The sequence below is a fragment of the Stomoxys calcitrans genome, chromosome 4 (genome assembly GCF_963082655.1).
Source record: "Stomoxys calcitrans chromosome 4, idStoCalc2.1, whole genome shotgun sequence".
Classification (NCBI taxonomy): domain Eukaryota; kingdom Metazoa; phylum Arthropoda; class Insecta; order Diptera; family Muscidae; genus Stomoxys; species Stomoxys calcitrans.
Window position 1 is genome coordinate 139098117 of NC_081555.1, and position 19109 is coordinate 139117225.

A 19109-nucleotide genomic window follows, 5' to 3' on the forward strand; every position below is an offset into this window, starting at 1 on the left:
TGTCTTAGGACCTTCGACATCCTTCTTCAATTTGGCTCAGATCGGTCCAGATTGGAATATAGCTGTCGTATAGACCGATCTCTCGATTTAAAGTTTTAAGCCCATAAAAGTCGCATTTATTGTGCGATTCTGCCAAAATTTGGGAGATGAAGTTGTGTTAGGTCCTTCGACATCTTTCTTCAATTTAGTCCAGATGGGTCCAGATTTGGATATAGCTGTCAAATAGACCAATCTCTCGATTTGAGGTCTTCGACCCCTAGAAGATGCATTTATTGTTCAATTTTGGGACAGTGAGTTATGTTAGGCCCTTCGACATCTTTCTTCAATTTGGCCCAGATCGGTTCAGATTTGGATATAGCTGCTATATAGACTGATCTTTCGATTTAAGGTCTTGCGCCCACAAAAGCCACATTTATTGTCCGATTTCTTATGTTAGGAGGCCACCGTAGCGCAGAGGTTAGCATGTCCGCCTGTGACGCTGAACGCCTGGGTTCGAATCCTGGCGAGACCATCAGAAAAAATTTTCAGCTATTGTTTTCCCCCCCTAATGTTGGCAACATTTGTGAGGTACTATTCCATGTAAAACTTCTCTCCAAAGAGGTGTCGCACTGCGGCTTATCATTGAGCTTAAAAACTTGGATCGGACTGCACTCATTGATATGTGAGAAGTTCGTCCCTGTTCCTTAGTGGAATGTTCATGGGCAAAATTTGCTAAATTTGCATTGACTTATGTTAGGCTTTTCGACATCCGTGCTGTATATGCTTCAGATCGGTCTATATTTGGATGTAGCTACCAAAAAGACCAATACTTTGTTCTACAAAATTTAACAATCATTCGTACTTATTAGACCACTCAATATTCGTGTCTAATTCAATCCAAATCAGATCATATTTCGAATTCGAAGGTGGTTTACACATACACCCGAGGTGGTCGAACTTAACGCTTTTTTACTTGTTTTGATTATTTTAATTTCTTTTTGTGGCCATCGTAGTTTTAATTTGGTAATAATATGTAAGGACAAGATACCATGCTTTGTATCTAAATTCAGAAAACTGAGGACACCAGCGAGTATTACAGCTTTAGGCTTGTCTAAATAAGTGGGTAACACCAGCTCCGAAAAAATTTACCTCATGTCGTTAAAACCATTTTCTTTGCTGTAACAACTTGGAAGTTTTTAACTAAAATCATTAACAAAACTTCATTCCAAGAAATATTTTTTCGAATTTTTAAAAAATCTAAAAATTTTTCAAAAAAAAAAAAAAAAATCAAAAAAAAATTGTTCAAAATCTTTTTAAAAGAAATACTTTTCCTTCAATAATAATAACAGATTTGTACTACTTTTCCAAAAATCTTTCATTTAATTGGCCATTTCGATTGGCTAACATGTCTATTAGGAGGTTTTTGTGGGTGAAGCGGTCTCCACACGTACTTAGGCGAAAATAGTCTATTTTCCTATGTTAAAAGAAAATTTGGCCCATCCGTCTTTTAATTTTGTTTGATTTTTTAAGGTAATTGTAGCCTACATACCTCTTCACACTAGGTGTTTTATCTCCTACCACCACCACAAAATTAACTCATTCCTGATATCATGTCAACTAATTACAACTCATCGCCTTTCGGTGTTTTTGTGAAATTTTTTCCCTATTACAAAATCCTTTAAATCAATCAATACGATAGGGAATATTTTAACACCATAATAAAAAGTAATATTGTAAATTAATCATATATAAATAAGCTGTACAAGATTTATACGATTTGAAAAATAATATTAAAATTTACTTTCGTATCAATCATGCATTTCATGGAACAGCATACAGATTAATTATCTGTCACCAGAGAAAAGCTAATTAAAATTAATCATTCGTTCAACATATTATTTGCGGGATTAGTGCTCAGGATATTGAAGCTTATTATTGGCATAAATAATTTTTTTTTAAAAGTATAATTGTATTTTATCAATCTTATTTTTTTTTTTATTTTGTAAGCTTTAATCAGATAAAAAAAATTTATTATGGATTATGCCAAACAAACACATATTCAAACACTATCAATAAAAAGTAAATTTGACAAAGCCAATCTCGAGGTCTGCTACAACACATTAGATATGACAGCACATTTTTAGCGAGCATAAGAGGCTTGTATGTGAAATAAATGTATGTACAGACCGGGCAGAGTTTAGAATCTCCGCCTATGACGCGAGAAATGTAGAACTCTGGCGAGAACTTTTGAAATAATTTTCATTTCCGTATAAAAACTTCTCCCTGAAGAGACGTCGCACTGCGATACGCCGTTCGGCCTTGGATATAGAAAGGAGGTCCCTTATCATTGAGCTCATACTTGAATCGGACAGCACCCATTGATATGCAAGAAGTTTTCTTAATAGAATGTTCGTCAGCAAATTTGCAATATGCATTTTGCAGTATACGATGCAAAACTTTGATTCATATTCACGACCACTTTTGCAAATCATTTTTTTCTCTCCTATATCAAGAGTGGTGTCCAATTTAAGTGGAGAGGCTTGCATTTTATGTGGAGAAGTCTCCCCTGTATGTGGAGACTCCCCCTATACGTGAATAGGCCTCCTCTATATGAGGTAAACTCTGTTTTAAAGGAGATCCCCATTATATCGAAAGGTCTGCACTATTTGTAGAGAGGTTTTGACTAAATGTAGAGAGGTTTCCACTATGCATCGAGAGGTCTCCATCATATAACGAGAGATCTCCCCTGTGTGTCTAGAGGTCTCCACTATACGTCGAGAGGTTTTCACCATGTGTGGAGAGGTCACCACTTTAATGGAGAGATCTACATTATAGTGGAGAGTCTTCTACTTTATGTGAATAGGTCTCTCCTATAAGTGGGGAAGACCCCACTATATATGGGAATATTTCCATTGTAGTGGAGAGTTGTTCTCTTTAAGTGCTGAGGTCTCTGTTATATGTGGAGAGTTGTCCTCTTTATGTGTTGTGGTCTCCTTTTTATATCGAGAGATCTTCACTATATGTGAAGAGATCCCAACTGTATGCGCAGAGATCTCAACTATTTGAGGATAGATGTCCACTATATGTGGAGAGATCTCAACTGCATGTGCAAAGATATCCACCATATGTGGAGAGATCTTCACTATATGTGGAGAGATCTTTACTTTAAGTGGAAAGGATTCTACTACTTGTAGGAAGGTTTTTGTAATTTATAAAGATGTCTCGACTGAATGTGGAGGAGTATCCAATCTATATCTACAATAATATGAAGAGATATCCACTATACGTCCAGAGGATTCGGCTATATATGAAGAGGTCACAACTATATATGGAGATGTCTCCACTTTATGTGCGAGGTCTACACTGTATATGGAGAGGTGTCCGTTATATGTATAGAGGTCTCGGCTGTATCCGGAGAGGTCTACACTCTATGTAGGGAGGTCTCTACCATATGTGAAGAGATCTCTACTGTATGTGAAGACTTCTCCACTCTCCGCTTGAGAGGTGTACAATATATATAAAGAGGTTTCCAATTTTTTTAAAAGGTCTTCACCAGTCTCTACAATATGTGAAGATTTCTCCACTATAAATGGGAGGTCTTCGGTACATTTGGAGAGATCTCCATTATTTTTTAGAGGTCGTCACTACATGACAGAAGTTTCCCACTATATGCGAAATATCTCCACATACGTGAAGACTTCTTCGCTATCCGCGTGAGAGGTCTACAGTATATGTGGAAAGGTCTCCACTATATTTGGAGAGGTCTACACTAACTTAGAAGAGATCTCCACAAGTTATCCACTATATGTGGAAAGTTGTTGTTGTACCAGTATGTTGTAGATTGAGGCGACAACCCTTGCTGATGAAGCACTCCAGCGTGTAAATCCGGTACGTTCAACCGGCTGCCATGGGATTGATACGTGGAAAATTCTCTACTAATAGATGAAGATTTATCCGCTATACTTGAAGAGGACTGTTAGAAAGAGTCCTCCACTATTTTTGGAAATTTCTCTACTGTATGTGAGGGTTTCTCCACTAGAAGTGGTGAGGTCTACAGTATATGCAGAGGTGTGTTTACTATATTTTAGAGGTCTCAACTATTTTTAAAAGATCTCCAATATTTAAGCTAAATTCTTCACCACTACATAAGAAGATTTCTTCACTATATGTGAAGAGGTATCTACCATATGTGGAGAGATAATTATGATATGTGAAGACTCCTCCGTTAGAGGACTATATGTGAAAAGGTCTTCAGTATATGTGGGCTTCACTTTATTTGGGGGGTCTCCACTATAAGTGGAAAAGTCTTCACTATATGTGGGAAGGTCTCCACCATGTGTGAGGTGGTATCCATTTTGTACGAAAAGGTGTCGAATATACATGTGGAGAGGTGTCCAATATATATGGAAAGTCTTCACTTAATGTGCAGAGGTCTCCACTATATTTGGAGTGGTCTACGCTATATATGGAGCGGTCTACACTGAATGTGAAGAGGGCGGATTGCACTCAATTATGTGGAAAGGTATCCACTCTATGTGGAGTAGATTCCCCTTTATGGAGAGAGGAATCCACTGTTTAGGTAAAAGTCTCCTTATTAGGTGGATAGGTCTCCATTTTATTGGCTGATATCTCCACTATCTGTAATATGTGGAGTGAAGGTCTGCACTTCAAGATGTATCCACTTTATGGAGACAGGCGTCCACATTTGTGGAATTTTCTATGGAAAGGTCTCCACTATTTTTGAGGTAGGTCCCCTATATGAAAATCGGTTTTCACTATATGTGGGGCGGTAATGTCGGTGTATATTTTAAACAACTCGAAACATTGACTCTATTCAGAACTTTTATTCTTGGCCATGGTGGTATTTTAAGTCGTTCTAGCCTTGTCCGTCGGTAGAAACATGTAAACTTTCGAATGAGCAAAGCCAGCCGCAAATGGAAATTTGCCCATGAACATTCCATTATGGAACAGTGCAAACTTTTCACATATCAATGAGTGCTTGAAGAGTTTGTCTAACGCGATCCATAGTGAAGGGAACAAAAAATTCTGATGGCGGAACTAAACGCCATTTTATTTGTTTCGGATACTATTTCAGAATATGTTGAGAGATTTCCATTATGTCAACTTTAGCCTAGTTTCCCCAAAACCACTACTTTTGAATTTTTTGGTTAGCGAGCCGTATTACTATGGCCCTGTTTTTGTTAATATTCCTTTTTGTATCTATAATTTTTTTTTGTTACAAGTATTAATCTAAAAATCATACGCCCCCAAGTACAATAATTTATAATACTCATGCGTCACACAGCCTAATACTCTTCACTCATTGTAGACAAAGTGAAGAATTAAACCATGAATTCCCAATAGCGATGACAAAATTTAGTTTTGTTATTAATCATACGCCTTTAGTTAGTTGGCAAATTTAGTTTGCTTTCTCACATCATTCATCATCCACAATTTTCGCATTATAAAACTTTCATGGAATTAAATTGTTCAATTGATGTCCATTATAGCATTATGTAGTTTGGCTTGCATTTTCTCCCCCCTCGTTCATTCATTTGCCGTTTTGCAGTGATATGAGTTAGACATCAAATTATTAGCTAAGTTAAATGTTTGATGAATTAGATATCAAAATCTACTTAAAGCGTTAAAAACTTCTATACTAATTTTTTAATGATTATCTTTTGTATTTCTTCTCTTCTTTATGAAACTACTACTACTACTACTACTACCACTACCACACCCTGTTCTATACCTTCAACTTTTGATTGACTGAAAAAAAAAATTAAATTTGCTATGTTGCTCTAAACTTTCTTCCATATATTTGGTTTTTGTGATATCCTCCATTGAAATTTAACAAACCAATATTAAACCACCAACCGACACCAAACCACAAAAACAACACCATTTCCAAAAAAAAAAAATTAACCTCGCTGAATGACCATGAATGTATGACACCACGAAACAAAAATCAAACACCAAATCAAAATTTATCAAAATTTGTTAACCCAAAAAAAAAAAAATCATATCACCATGGCATCAATATGACATTCAAAAATTTACCAAAAAATTGGTAAAAAATTCAAACATCCAACCACGAACTCTACCACCAACTCTCGTCGTACCACGTCTACTATCTCTCTGACTTTAACCAAAAAATCTATATACCATCCTCTTTTAACCAAACTATAAAAACTACCAACAAACAGTTCTACCAGGTGAAAATCTATAAAATTTACCAAAAAACCAAAAAAAAAAACCGTTTCTCTTATGTTTTGTTCTCTTGACCAGTCGTAGTAGAATATTGAAATGTTGAAGTAACATTAAACCGTAATTTGAAAAGCCTTAAATTAGCTAAACTCTGTAGAGATTGATTACAGTTTAATTTGTTTAGAGTAAATGTAAAATGTTGTCAAAATCTATTTTCTATTCTTATATACAGTAATCTCTATTAAAAATTATATTTATACTACAAAGTAGAAGTCGCTATCAGTGTATCATAAGTTTTTAAAAAATTTATTTCTTCTTTTGCTATTAACTTTTTTCTTTCCTTTCCCCTTTTGTACATTTTTTTATTACCCTCTTTTCCCTTAATGATGATTAAATTTTGCTCTGTATTTATGTGTTCCCTGTGTATCCTTCTGTTGGCGCTTTATTTCTCTCGTTTTTAATACTTTGACATTTATTGAGTTTTAAATTTGGCTTTTAATTCTTCTGTCAATTATAAAGCTGACATTTTAATTCATTGTTGTCGATTGTTTGTTACAAGCAAATAAGAAAATGCCATTTCATATAACAATGAATTGTTGTTGTATTGACCAGATAGCTCGAGGTACGAATCAATGTGTGAATAAAATTTAATAGCTTTTTTAAATAGTCGTTAATGTGAAATGAAATTGGTTTAAGGAAATATGTACATATACAGTATGTGTTTTAATATGCAATAAAAGTATCGAAATGACAGTGACAACAAGGCTGCATAACATAGTAAAGTATGGAACATAAGTTAAGTTCGGCTGATTCGAAAGCTCAATGGATTGCGGCAAAAAAAAATTTTAAAAGTTTTAACATAAGTCCATAGAAAAATTTGTTCAATATTTGGCTAGGAACTTTCTATTTAGGAGCTTAAAAACTTCAACTAATAAGATTGGTATATATGGAAGTTATATGGGTTAAAAACTGACATATACCGCCTATGACGCTGAACGCCTGAGGAAAAATTTTCAGTAATTGCTATCAGTAAGGTACTGTGCCATTTGGTATGGCAGCCATGTAACAACATCTCCCCAAAAAGGTTTAGCACTGCAGCGCGCGGTTCAGACTACGCTATAAGAGGAAGGTAGCTCATCGTTGAGCTTAAACTTAAATCGGACTGCATTCATTACTGGCATCTTCATGGGCAAATTTGCATTTGCATGAAGAGATGTCAGAACATCACGTACAGTAGAAAGCCTCAATCTCAAATCGAAATATCGATGTACTATATATGTATGGGCTATGTACGATCAGGGCTGCGGAGTCTTAGTGTCGGAGTCGAGCAATTTTGCCAGGAGTCGAAAAAATGATATAGACTCCGCACAAAGTAGTATATTGCAACAAAAAAAATTAAATTCCAAAAAATTTGTTGGAATAAAAAATTAAATTTTATTTTTATATTAGACTGTTCTGTTCAATTTTGCTGTTTTTAATCAAGCTTGAATAATTTTGATTTTTATTTAAATTATTTATCGATATTTGGTGTATCAAAATCGTGTTTTGTTGTTCATTTGTTCATGCCATTGAAATATTGATAAATATTGGGTTGCCCAAAAAGTAATTGCGGATTTTTTTAAAGAAAGTAAATGCATTTTTAATAAAACTTAGAATGAACTTTAATCAAATATACTTTTTTACAATTTTTTTCTAAAGCAAGCTAAAAGTCACAGCTGATAACTGACAGAAGAAAGTATGCAATTACAAAGTCACAAGGTGTGAAAAAATTTGTCAACGCCAACTATATGAAAAATCCGCAATTACTTTTTGGGCAACCCTATAAATAAAAAACAGAAAGACCCCGCACTCTTGAAATGAAAAACAGCAAAATTAAACAAGTAAAAGCGTGCTAAGTTCGGCCGAATCTAATATACCCTCGACCATGAATCGCATTTGTCGAGTTCTTTTCCCGGCATCTCTTCTTAGGCAAAACAAGATCCCAGATCGGTTTATTTTTTTTTTTTTATTATTTTAATAGATTTTATTTAGTATAGTCTATACATTATGTTTATGCGGTATATACTACTTTAATCTATATTTGGTTTAGCGTGAATGCTGTAACCGTTATTTCTGAATCTTAATATTTACATACATCTATTATTCATTCCGATACAACACTTTGTGCTGGTGGAGTGTATATCTAATTAAATTCATTCAGTAACATATTTCTATATTTAATACAGGTTTCTAAAAAGTTATATAATAAAGAATAGTTCGTGCCGTTTAATATTTGTAATACATCAATTTCTGTTAGTGAGCTTTTGCCAAAATACATCGTTCTAAATTCATTATAAATGGGACAACACCCAATAAAATGTAGGGTGTTTTCTGGTGCATCCAAATTACATATAGTGCAAATTCCATCAGTGTGATTCTTGAAGCACCTAGCATTTAGGTCCAGTAGGCCCCCTCTCGCCCTTATAATCAGGCCTACTGCACGTGTGGAAAGGTCACCCATCATCAAAAGACTTCCATCGTAATTTAATTTCGGGTACAGGTCATGAAATTGAGAGCTATGCGCGCCACTTTCAAATTCATATCTCTCACATGTCTCTAAAAGTCTGGTGATTTCCCGCCAATGCCTACATAGAGGTCCATTGACCGTTGAGGGATGGAAACGTAGGTGATCACATAAAGTAGTCCATTCCTCCGCCCAGTACGTACCTGATCTTATTACCTCCTCCGCCAATATACGTGGTAGTCTATTGGGACCTAGTCTTAATACCCTGTCGACGTATTTGAGATGCATCTGCAGAGTCGAAACATACATCGACTTTATCCCAGTCTCCAGATGGATCATATAATTGGGTGTGTTGCTGGGCAAATAAAACAGTTTCTTGACATAGAATCGCAATAATTTCTCAACATCATCGTACCGGACGAAGCCCCAGACTTGGGCGGCGTAAAACATTATCGACCTGCAACAAGCCTCAAATATTTTCAGTTTGTTCTCTCTAGAAATACGTGGGTTGCTTATATAAGTTGACCAAGTAGAAGCAACTGCTATCTTAGATGATGCTAGTCTTTTCCCCAGGTGTTTCCTAAACGATAAATTATACGTCATCTCTAGTCCAAGATACGTATAACTATTAACAATCTCAATATCCTGTCCCCGGTAAATCCACTTCAGGCCTGATGCAATTCTCGCACATTTACGAAATACTAATACCTTGGATTTAAGCAAATTAACACTTAGACCCCATGTAGCACAATACCCTTCCAAAGTATCAATCATCCCTTGCAATCCATCTGGGCAATCTGATAGCAAAACGATGTCATCGGCATATAACAATATTCTGATGGTAGTTCCCGCTACTCTCACACCCCCAGGTAGGACTTCTGGCAGATCGTTCAGATAAAGCGAAAATAGGACAGGACTTAGTACGCACCCCTGTTTCACTCCAGTTTCCATAACGAAACTCTCAGACATATACGTACCGTCCCATATCTTGCTGTCGGTACCTTCGTATAACAGTCGTAGAATCCTTACTATCTTGGATGATATCCCCATACAGGACAGTTTATAAAATAAACTATTTCTAGGGATAGTGTCGAACGCAGTCGAAAAATCCACAAAAAAAGCGTAAGTGGTTTTCTTATTCAACCTGTTTATATGGACAATGTTGGCGAGGTTAAATATGTTATCCACCGTGGAATAGTTCCTTCTGAATCCTGCCTGGAATTCATTTAATATACTGTTGTAGTCAAGCCAGTCGGAAAGTCGATTCAGTAGAATATTGCAAAAAATCTTACTCATAGAGTTTATCAGCGACAAGCCTCGGTAGTTTGCTGGTGTATTCGGGTCTCCCTTTTTATGTATCGGTAACAAAATTGACGTTCTAAAGGCAGTAGGAATACTCTCCGTTATGAAAATCTTATTGAAAAGTCCAAGCATGCGATCTAGAAAACAGTAGGGTGCATGTTTATAAAACTCGTAGGGTACACCATCAAATCCTGGAGTCTTGTTGTCCTTCAAATTCGCGACTACAGCATTAAGCTCGCAGAATTCGAACGGGGAATCAAGTAAAGGGTTAATAAAGTATGGCATACACCAACTTATTGCCTCCGTTTCACAGTGTGCCCGAAACGCCGCACTAAAGTGGACTAGGAACTCGTCCGCGGTCAGGTTTCCTCGCGGGGCAGGGTTGCGCTTTCGCAAGGAATTAGACAAGTCCCACCATTCCTTGGAGTTCGAAACGTTATCCAGGCGTCCAAGATTGTCATTGTGGTACTCTAGTTTCTTTCTCGCGCACAGTCTTCGAAATTTCGCCCTTGAAGAGTAATAAATTCTCCTATTCTCCTCGTTGTGACTCTCTTTATACCTCCTAAAGTACTTGCGCACAAGTTTCCTTTGCCGATAACACGCCCAATCAAACCACCTCTGCGTAGGTTCGAAAACTCTCCTATTCTCCACATCTGGACGAGCAGACCTTATCATATTCGTCAACGACAAGACTCCCTCATTTATCGGACTTGAATTGTCCGGATGTTGCCTCTCAACCGAATTTCGGAGATTAATATTGTATTTAGCGCAATATCTATCATCCCAATACATTCTACGCCATGGGCTTATTGCATTCCCAACTGCCCCAATACTTGGAATCCTCATCCCTAAGCATACAGGCATATGATCGGAGTAGATTTTTGTAGGGATAGTAAGTTCTTGTACATACTGCAGCAGATTCCACGAGCAAATAAAATAGTCAATGACAGAACTTCCCATTGCCCCACAAAAGCTATATTCTCCGTCAGTATCTCCTGTAGTCCTGCCATTCAGGATGATGCCACCAAAATCCTCCACAAAATTCAGCAATGTTCTCCCCTGAGCATTAGTCACAGTATCCTTTGAGCGCCTGCGATCGGCAATATTCGAGAATTCAGTTATAGAAATTGGGTCCAGAGTCTGTTCACGTCCAATCCTCGCATTTAGATCACCCGTTATTATAAACCTCGCTGGGTCAAGGTCTTTCATAATTGTCTCAAGCTTCACAAAATCGTTCCTCCAGTTTGTACAGTTAAGATACATAGGGATCAAATAAACAACATCTCCATCAAACTTAGCCAACAATACCGTGTTCTCTCCTATACTTCTGAATCTAAAATCAAATTTCCTCTTGAGATCCTTTCTAAATCCGAACAAACATCCCCCACTTGCTCGGCCTGCCTTGTGTATCTTACGTGCATCGACCCAATGTATGCAATAATTCTGAAAAAGTGATGCGAATGACGCTGATTTATTCGGCATTACATGTGTTTCAAACAAAAAGAATATATCAAAGTTGCTTAAATATTTCATAAAACTTCCAAAACTTATAGACTTCTCAAGATTTGCTACATTGTAGGATATTATACGGCACGAATCGAATTGCTACTGATTATTCTTATTACTATTACTTATATTACTATAATTCATTTTGTTTCTAGTTGTTAACTCAAAGGTACTTTCAGTTTCATCTAGTATATCTCCGAGAAATTTTGCATCGTTCTCTGAATGGGCCAGAATCTTTCCATTAGTCCAGCCGTAATGTTTATCGTTTATAAAAATACAGAACTCGCCAAGCCGGACTTTAGCATCTTTTCTAACTTTAGTTACCGTCTTGCTCAATTGCCTAAGATTGTATCTAACATTCTGCTCGGAGTCGGTATAGTCCTTGTGTATGAATATGTTTTGGCCAGTAAGTTTTGCTTTTGCTGCTAAGACCTTTTGGCACTGATTGAATGTCTCCATGGTGAATATAAATGACTTTCCTAACGATAACATCCTTGTATGTGTGATTGTTACATCAACATTTAAATCGTTCTGACAAATTTTATAAAACTTATTTCTTGCGGCCATTGTAGTCGAACAATCTAGGCCACTGACAACAATATTGGCCATACGAGTCTTTCGATCGATGTTTTCCAATCGGCTGTTCAGTTTGTTGATATCTTCCTTCAGTTTTGTGTTCTCCTGTTTCAATTTTTCGATTTCCGTTGTAATGTTTGTTAAATCATCCTTTTTTGCTACATCTTTAAGCTTTTCGTCTAGAAGATTACACAGCTTATTCCAACAGAAAACATCTTGATTGTTATTTTCACTCATATTTCTGCTGGACAGGTGTTTTTTGCTTATATTTTCAATTTGTTCCGGGGATGTCGTTTTTAGCAAACGTTTATTACTCATTTAAATATTTTTACGTAACGCACTCCTCAGTATTAGATGTTAGACTATTATCTGTAGCATAACATTAGGCGGGTTCAATAATGTTATCTGCCTGACGATGTACGTGGTGTTAACTCAGCTGTTTGTTATTCGGTTATCGAGTTTTGCTTATCGACAGAAGGCAATGAAGAGCACAGCTGATGTATACCTTAATTCATCCTAGTATTTGTGCACATTACATCTTTCCAGTCATATTGCAATTTTTTGTGATTTTTTCACCCAAGATCAAACAAAATAATTCTACAATTCTTGCTCACCAACGTTCTGCAACCAGTCAATTCTGCCACAATCGTTTTTTTTAACAAAATGCCGGGTATTTCGTTGTAAACCAAGTCGAACCGCTGGGACTGGGACAGTATTTCTGCAATATTATCAGGAGCCACCAAAAAACACAGCCGGTATGTATGACAACAAAAATGTATGTATCAGATCGGTTTATGTGGCAGCTATATCAGGCTATGAACCGATATGAACCTTATTTGGCACAATTGTTGAAAGTCATAACAAAATACTTCGTGCAAAATTTCATTCAAATCGGATGAGAATTGCGCCCTCTACTGCCTCAAGAAGTCAAGATTCAAGATCGGTTTATATGGCAGCTATATCAAAACATGGCCCATTTACAATCCCAAAAGTATTTGTACAAAATCTCAAGCGCCTAGCTTTATTCTTTCGAAAGTTAGCATTCTTTTTGTGAAAAAAATATTGAAGTTGTTTTTGGTATCACTTTCAACAAATGGGCTGAGTATGGTTCAAAACTGTCTATAACCTGACATATCTGCCATATAAACCGATCTGGGGTCTTGACTTCTTGAGCCGCTAAGGGGCACAATTCTTATCCGATTTGGCTGAAATTTTATACGAGGTGTTTTGTTATGACTTTCAACAACTGTGCTAAAAATAGTTCAAATCGGTCCATAACCTGATATAACTGCCATATAAACCGATCGGGGGTCTTGACTGCTTGAGCCTTTAGAGGACGCAATTATTATCTGGTATGGCTGAAATTTTTCATGAGGTGTTTTGTTATGATTTTCAACAACTGTGCTAAGAATAGTTCTAATCGGTTCATAATTTGATATAGCTGCCATATAAACCGATCTGGGGTCTTGACTTCTTGAGCCTCCAGAGGACGCAATTATTATCCGAATTGGCTGAAATTATGCATGAGTTGTTTTGTTACGACACTCAACAACTTTGCTGAAAATAGTTAAAATCGGTCCATAACCTGATATAGCTGCTATATAAACCGATCTGGGGTCTTGACTTCTTGAGCCACTAGAGGACGCAATTATTATCCGATTTTGCTGAAATTTTGTACAACGGCTTCACTCATGACCTTTAACATGTCGAAAATGGAGTGAATCGGTTTATAGCCTAATGCAGCTCCCCTGTAAACCGATCTACCTATTTTACTTCTTCAGCCCTTAAAGTGCGTAATTCTTACTAGATTTGTCTGAACTTCTACTATGGTCTCCAATATTCAGTTCAATAAACCATAACTTGATATTGTTCCAATAACATGGCAACTCTTTTCTTTTATCCTTTGTTTGCCTAAAAAGAGATACTGTGGTAAGAGCTCGACAAATGCGATCCATGGTGGAGGGTGTATAAGATTCGACCCGGCCGAACTTAGTACTCGTACCAACATATAAATGTAAATAAGATAATAGGTTGACTACGGTAACAATTAGCTTTGAAATCTGTTTAACTATTGTTCTTATTGTTATTAAATTTCTTCGGTATACTTTGAATGCCCAACTTCTTAAAAACAATACACATCACATATGAGATATTCTGCAATTCTTGTTTAATTGGAAATAAAATTTTAAGTAACTGGCAAATTGGCATACAAATCAATATAAATGCAAATAGATATCTTACATTTTACTCATTTATTTACCTTATTGCTCCAATAAAGCAAATAAACAAATTCCTAGAATTGTTGAATAATTCCCCTATGCAACACCAGACATTAGTCTAGGCTAGTGTTCACACACATACAACATGATATACCTATACATACATACATAGGAACAAAAACAAAAGCAATTTCTAATTTAATTTGATATAGAAATTAAATAAAGAAATGAATTCCCAAAAATCAAATCAAATGAAAATCATTGTCATGCATCTGACTATCAAAATCAAAAGACATAAACACAAACATGCATACGTTTAATTAGAATCAAATGAAATCGAATCAAATCCCATCATATTTCAAATGAAAATCCTCTCTTAATCCTTATAAAAACTATTTACCGAGAAGTTTCTTTGAAATGCCATAATCCTTAGCTTTTGTGTAATGAATAAATAAATCAAACAAACAGAAACATGTGAAACATGCATACATATATGTATGCTAAACCTTTATATATATTCTCTTTGAAGTGTTTATTTTTTTATTTATTTTTTTTTTATTGCCATATATATATGAATGTTCTTGTTTTTGTAATTTTCTTTTTCTCAACAAAAAAAAAAAAAACATCTCCATATTTCTTTAAATTTTATTTTTATGCCATGTGAATGTAATTGATGCGCTGTGTTATATACTGGGAATGCTGAATGACAATACCGAACCATATGAAAAACCAATCATCTTTTATATATACAAAAATATATTACAAAAAAAAAATTCTGTATGATTTTGTTGCTGTGCATGCTGTGTTCTATTGATATGCAACTTCCAAACATCCTGTGTTATCTACCGACTCTATTTGAAACGTTTATACGCAAACATCTATGAACCAACCAAACTTCCCCCCACCCAAACCATATGCAACCACAATGGCAACTCTATGGCATGTGCAAAATGTTAAATGATTTGTTGATTTTTTTTATGCGAAAAAAAAAACACAAATCAACCCAACTCTGGCACATGGGGTATGGTTGTGTGGGTTGTGTTTGATATGTGAATGTATCATACCATACATCTATACTATCTATCGACTGCATTGTGCATATATAAACATGTATGTATATATTTAAACAAAAACCAAATTAAATAAATAATATTTTTTAAAAATTTATATAATTTTTTATATATATATACTATACTATATAATGTAATGTTGTATTGTTTTGGTTTTATGTAATTTGTATAATTGTTAAATTTTCTAAAAATATTTAATTTATATTTTGAGTATCATTGAGTGAACTTGTAAAAGTTTTATCTCTTCTATACACAATCTGTAGCTGAATTTTATTGACATTTATTTTTCTCTTCCTTTTCTTCTTCTCATTCGTTTTTTGCTCTTGTTGGACTTTGTTCTGGACTTTGCAGCTGTTCTGTTTCTCATTTCTAACGTGGCAGCTGCTGGACCATGTACTCTTCAATCCAGCCTTGTGGATATATACACCGGCCAATGTGCAGGCCCGTTTGTATTCCTATTTGGCCACCGAGTTTCTTAGCGATACACAGATTTATAGCAATGTTCGACGTGTCAGCACCGTATTGCAGACCGTTCACACATTGAAATATTATTATTGGGTTGTGAATCCACGAGCTAAAAGTGGTATTGTACCAAAGGGTTTGGGTAAGTATGAAAAAAAAAAATCATATAAATGACAGACATTAGACAAAATTTTTGTAAAGTTTTCATGATTTTCTAAGCCTTTGAGGACGAATGAGACATATAAGTCCTATATTGTATTTTTGCTCTAAAATCCAATTTTTTTTAAGGATTTTTGAAAATTTGCTTTTAATCCATAGAGAACCAATGAGAATATAAAACTTTGTCACAAACATTGAAAATAAAGGGTATTTTTTAAGAACTATGGGAATGTTAAAAAAACACACATAAAGTTCAGAAAAATGCATGAAATCTTTATATGTGTCGAGAGTTTGAAGATTGTTTCATGCAAATGTTGACCGTGACTTAGCCTCAAATGATCCACCAGCTTTCGGCCGGTATCTCACAAATAAGTGCTTCATTGTTGTCTTCCAATGCGTCAATTGAAGCGGGCTTGTCTGTATAGACATGAGCTTTAACATAGCCCCACAAAAAATAGCCCCACCGCACGATCTAGGCGGCCAATTGACCGGTCCCGAACGTGAAATAAAATGGTAAAGTCCACTGCTATGCGTGCTGTAACCACATGCAATGCAAGTCAAGCTCTTGCATTTGAGGCAAAAAAAAAGTTTGATATCATCTCACGGAAGTATGGTCCAATGATGCCACCAGCCTATAAACCGTACCAAACTGTGACTCTTTCTGGATGCATTGGTAGCTCTTGCAATGCTGCTGGATGATCTTCACTCCAAAATCAACAATTCTGCTTATTTACGTATCCATTGAGCCAAAAATGAGCTTACCATAAAATGGAAGAAGAGCGCTATGAACGCATTTTGATAATAAAATTCAATGATATGCAAGCGTTTTTCGTTTGTAAGACGATTCATGGTTAAATTATAGATCAAACTGAAGATGTTCACAGTGCAACAAAACACGAAACGTATGTGAGCTGTTTAAACCAGTGTTGTCATAAAGATAATAGCTAAAAAATCATCCTTGCATATAAGCTCTAACCTTTCTTCATATAACTGGAAATAGTTATTCTCAAAAAAGAACCAATTAACTCGCGGGCATACAATGTTAGTTTCGATGCTTAAAAGAAATAACAAAAAAAAAACATAGGTTCGAATCTTAAAAAAAAAAAATCTCCCTGGCGCTATACGTTGACAGATTGTCAAGTCCTGTAGACATTTCACAAAAACTGTTGTTGATTAATGAACATTTGTCGTTGATCAGATGACATCTGTGTGATGCACTTTTATGATGCACTCATATTTTTCTATAGGTGTGATCTCACATTGGCCATATAAATGCAGTAAATCAAATGTAGAATAACTTCTCATTTCCTGCGAAATATCCACCTGCAGGTATAAAAGTCATATAGTGCTAACGGCTTTTTCCTCCTTTGTTTATTTCTCTTTCGAGGCGAGCTTAATGACCGAAGGTTTTTTGCATATCTTTCGGTTATACTGATGATTGTTTTGTTCATACAACCGGAATTGCTTCCTTTTGCTACTTTTTTGAGAATCATGTTCCTTCCTTTTCTTTTTCCAGGACAATATAGAATCGCGGCCTAGGCTCAGTTACTTCGTCTCGCTCGAAAAAAAAAATAATGTTTCCGTCTAGAGGCGGGAGTTTAGATTCTGGTACCTTATATCTCCAATCAAACGCTGCAGCTCCATCTTTCATGGGGTTATCCTTGACGCCTTCCTGGTAGCTCACAGCCTCGACAGTCTTTTGAGTGACCTGCAAATTCAAATTTGCCCATGAACATTCCAATTAGTAACAGGGGCAAAGTTCTCACATATCAATGAGTGCTGTCCGATTCAAGTTTAAGCTCAAGAATAAGGGACCTCCTTTTTATAGCCGAGTCCGAACGGGGTGCCGCAGAGCGACACCTCTTTGGGGAGAAGTTTATACATGGCATAGTACCTCAAAAATGTTGCCAGCATTAGAAGGGGAAAAGCACAGTTGAAAATTTTTTCTGATGGTCTCGCCAGGATTCGAACCCAGGCGTTCAGCGTCATAGGCGGACGTGCCAACCTCTGCGCTACGGTGGCCTCCGAATATAGTCCGATCTAAACCGCACTTCAAAGAAATGAATAGGGCTCTACCAGAACTCACTGTGCCAAATTTCATCGAAATCGGATACCCCCATGGTGGAGAGTAAAAAAATTCGTCGTTCTATTTGTAAATCCTCGAAGTATTCGTCTAAGACCCCAAAAAGTATATACAATATATTCTTGATCGTCATGACATTTTAAGTCCATCTAGCGATGTTCGTCCGTCCGTCTGTCTGTCGAAAGCACGATAATTTTCGAAGGAGTAAAGCTAGCCGCTTGAAATTTTGCACAAGTACTTCTTATCGGTCGGTAGGAATTATAAATGGGCCATATCGGTCCATGTTTTGATATAGCTGCCATATAACTCGATCGTGGATCCTGACTTCTTGAACTTCTAAAAGACACAATTCTTATCCGATTTTGCTGAAAATTTGCACATATCGTTCTGGTATGACTTCCAACAACTGTTTCGAGTATGGTCTAAATCAGTCCATATTCTGATACAGCTGCCATATAAACCGATCTCCCGATTATACTTCTTGAGCCTCTAGAGGGCGCGATTCTCGTCCGAATTGACTGAAATTTTGCACGTGGTGTTTTGGTATCACTTCCGACAACTGCGGTCTAAATCAGTCCATATCCTGATATAGCTGCCATATAAACCGATCTCCTGATTAGACTTCTTGACCCTATAGATGTCGCGTTTGTTATCTAATTTGACTGAAATTTTGCACATATCGTTCTGGTATGACTTCCAACAACTGTGTCGAGTATGGTCTAAATCAGTCTATATCCTGATAATGCTGCCATATAAACCGATCTCCCGATTATACTTCTTAAGCCTCTAGAGGGCGCGATTCTCGTCCGATTTGACTGAAATTTTGCACGTGGTGTTTTGGTATCACTTCCGACAACTGCGTTAAGTATGGTCTAAATCAGTCCATATCCAGATATAGCTGCCATATAAACCGATCTTCTGAGTAGACTTCTTGAGCCTATAGATGGCGCGTTTGTTATCTAATTTGACTGAAATTTTGCACATATCGTTTTGGTATGACTTCCAACAACTGGGTTAAGTATGGTCTAAATCAGTCCATATCC

The 19109-nt window shown here is 36.2% G+C and overlaps 1 protein-coding gene across 6 annotated transcripts in view; it reads left to right on the forward strand.

The window, feature by feature from the left end:
• The window catches only part of LOC106083452 (neurobeachin), a 414708-nt gene that overhangs the window by 288330 nt on the left and 107269 nt on the right, over window positions 1–19109 (forward strand). For 4 of the 6 annotated variants that reach the window (XM_013246475.2, XM_059367989.1, XM_059367990.1 and 1 more), the window contains one exon: window positions 15714–15966. In XM_013246475.2, the coding sequence (XP_013101929.2) occupies window positions 15714–15966 (253 nt within the window). The remainder of the gene's footprint in view (window positions 1–15713; window positions 15967–19109) is intronic. The other 2 variants (XM_013246476.2, XM_013246481.2) reach the window with 1 other exon arrangement.